Source organism: Camellia sinensis, chromosome 6 (genome assembly GCF_055761805.1).
Source record: "Camellia sinensis isolate YWXY chromosome 6, ASM5576180v1, whole genome shotgun sequence".
NCBI lineage: Eukaryota > Viridiplantae > Streptophyta > Magnoliopsida > Ericales > Theaceae > Camellia > Camellia sinensis.
In genome coordinates, this window is record NC_138966.1 from 73443921 (window position 1) to 73446549 (window position 2629).

General features: G+C 44.2%; 1 protein-coding gene across 1 annotated transcript; it reads right to left on the reverse strand.

The window, feature by feature from the left end:
• Positions 1 to 528: 528 nt before the first annotated feature.
• LOC145793359 (uncharacterized) lies at positions 529 to 2085 on the reverse strand. The gene is made up of 3 exons (XM_082876171.1): positions 1702 to 2085; positions 982 to 1185; positions 529 to 831 (listed from the first exon to the last, which is right to left on the reverse strand). The coding sequence occupies exons 1-3, from the start codon at positions 2083 to 2085 to the stop codon at positions 529 to 531; spliced, it is 891 nt and encodes a 296-aa protein (XP_082732297.1).
• Between the last annotated feature and the right edge of the window lie 544 nt (positions 2086 to 2629).

The following is a 2629-nucleotide window of genomic DNA, read 5'->3' on the forward strand; positions in this document are numbered from 1 at the left end:
CTTTACTTGCTTGTTATAATTGTGAAGGTGTATTGGATTGGGAAAAAGGGATGGGGGTGTGTGTGCATTTACTGGGCATTCAAAGGTCATGACGTTTCATGTTAGGTATTGAAGACTATTAGACCGGTCAAAGGCAAAACTAAGGTATTTGAAGGCGTATGGCTACCCTATGAAAGTTAGGAACTAGTTTTGTAAACATGCTTTAACATTGTAAGTGATTAATCGCTTGTTGTATTTAAGATATGGTATTGTAATTATTATGTATATCATTTGTAATCTATCCTTATACTTCGTCAGCTCATGTAGCCCTTATGTTAATACTTTGTCAAGATTTGTCAAAAAGGTAGCTTTGCTATCTAAGGTGGTTGGACTTAGAATGTAGGCTATATTGACTCCTCTGACCTTCTTAGCATCTTACTTGGTTATTAGCCAAAGGACTCATTAGTGACGTTTCCTACTCCTGTAACCTTAGATAAACTGTGTATTTATTTGTTAATATATTCCCTGAAGTTGCCAATTTTTGGGGCGTCACAAAATTGGTGCCATGCCAGACACTAAGTCAATGGAGAATTCTATCTCCCGATGAGGTGGAAACCCAGTAAGATCTTCAGGGAAAACATTTGGATATTCGTAAACTACCCTTGGTAAATCATTCTGAGCCATGCTACCATCATTGGCTAAGGAAATAGCAAAGAGGAAACTAAGTCCTCCACGACTCTTAACGTCAAACAACGATGAAATCGATCTAACACCTCGATTACATAGAAAATAGAAACAATCCCCAATAGGTGTGCATATGGACACTCGGTGACGCTGACAATCTATAGTAGCCTGGAAATGTGTCAACCAATCCATACCTAAAATAATGTTAAAAGTGTGCATGTCTAAGATGATGAAGTCAAAAGAGAGTTAGTGATCTACAACCTCGCAAGAGTTGCACACTAGGCCCAATGCCACTCAACCCCCAACCGGTGACTCTACCCATAAAGAAGACTCCGACTGATCAATCTCTAACTCCAATGCAGAAGCAAAAGTGGAAGATTTAAATGAATGTGATGCACCTGTATCAATCAGCACACTAGCCAAGGAATTGAACACAACAAAAGTACCTCTTACACCAAAGGATCTTGGTGACTCCTCTGGCGCTGTAATAGCATACATGTGCCCCTGTTGCCTCTGATCAACCTACTCATCTCTCAGAGCATAGGCATGTTGTACTAATTGAGCCAAGGTGGCTCCTTGATTAGCTCGTGAAGTCTGGACTGAATAAGACTGCTGATGGCTCTGAGTCTGCCTCAACCCTAATGCGCCAGATACGCCTCCCAACTGTGGGCAAGCTCTCCTCAAATGCCCTGACTAACTATACTGAAAGCATGCAGGTCCTTGTCCCCTACTCTAGGACAGACTCTGAGATTGGTTAGGTGGTGGTGATGGTAATATCTACTGCCCTTCTCCCTTCTGTGGGCAGGTACTAGCCTTGTGACCCTGTTAGCCACACCTGAAACAAGTAAAGCTGCCTTGAGCATTCCTTCCCAAGCCAACACTTTGCAAAGGGAATATAGATCTCGTCTGTTGTGATTAGGGCTGGGATGAAGAGGTGCCCCTATGCTTGTTACTAAGTGTGAAGTCCCCCTATGACTCCTGACCTCTAGACCTCGAACCCCGAAGTCTCCCTTCCTCGACCTACACTGTTATCTCTACCTGTGTCGCTGCCTCCACAAGACGGTCATAGTTTTGGATCATGTTTTCGGCAACCTTGAACAAGATTTTGGTTCTCAATCTCTTCGCAAATTCTATGCAACGACGTTCCTCCGTTGCCACCAACTCTGGTGCAAACTGAGACAAACTAGTGAAGGTTGCTTCAGACTCGGTTACGGACAAGTTTAGTTGCTTGAGGTTTTGAAATTCTTGCCTCAGTCTCTCCCTAGCTGTGAGGGGTAGGTATTTGTCTTGGAAAGTAATGAAAAAAGCTTCCCATGTCAGCCCCACTCTGCCTTTGGCGTACTTCCACCATTGGCCCACATCCCCTTTGAGGTAGTAACTCGCTAGAGTCACCTTTAGTTCACTATCATCGATGTGAAGCATCTCAAATGTCTTCACTATTTGCTAGAGCCACTCATCCACCTTCTTGGGCTTTGGACCACCATGAAACTCATCCCGCTTGGCCTGCAAGAACTCTTTAGCAAGAAAGCCTACCCTCATCTCCACAACGTTCTCTTAGGCTTGGTTCTCGGCCCTCAAGATGTTCATTGACTCCCTCAAAACCCCTGCCATTTCTTAGGCTAGGGCACCCATTGTGGCTTGACCACCTTGCTCTGGGACTCCTGCTTACCCTATTTGCTTAACCACGTTGGTTTGGCCTGCTTGCTTGGCCGCATTAGCTTGGCCGAACCCTTTTTCTTGCATCGGAACCTCACGAGCCAACACTTCATCAACACCTCGGGAGGCCTACCATGCCTCCCGCCTCGACCACCACATGCTTGACCTCTTCCTGACATCCTAATTAAGGATAATAATAAACAATTTAGCATACAATCTCATATGTGCTTGCAACTTGTCTCACATGTCCCACCACAACAATTCTATCAATTTCCATTTTACACAAACACTTAGTTTCACTCCACATAAG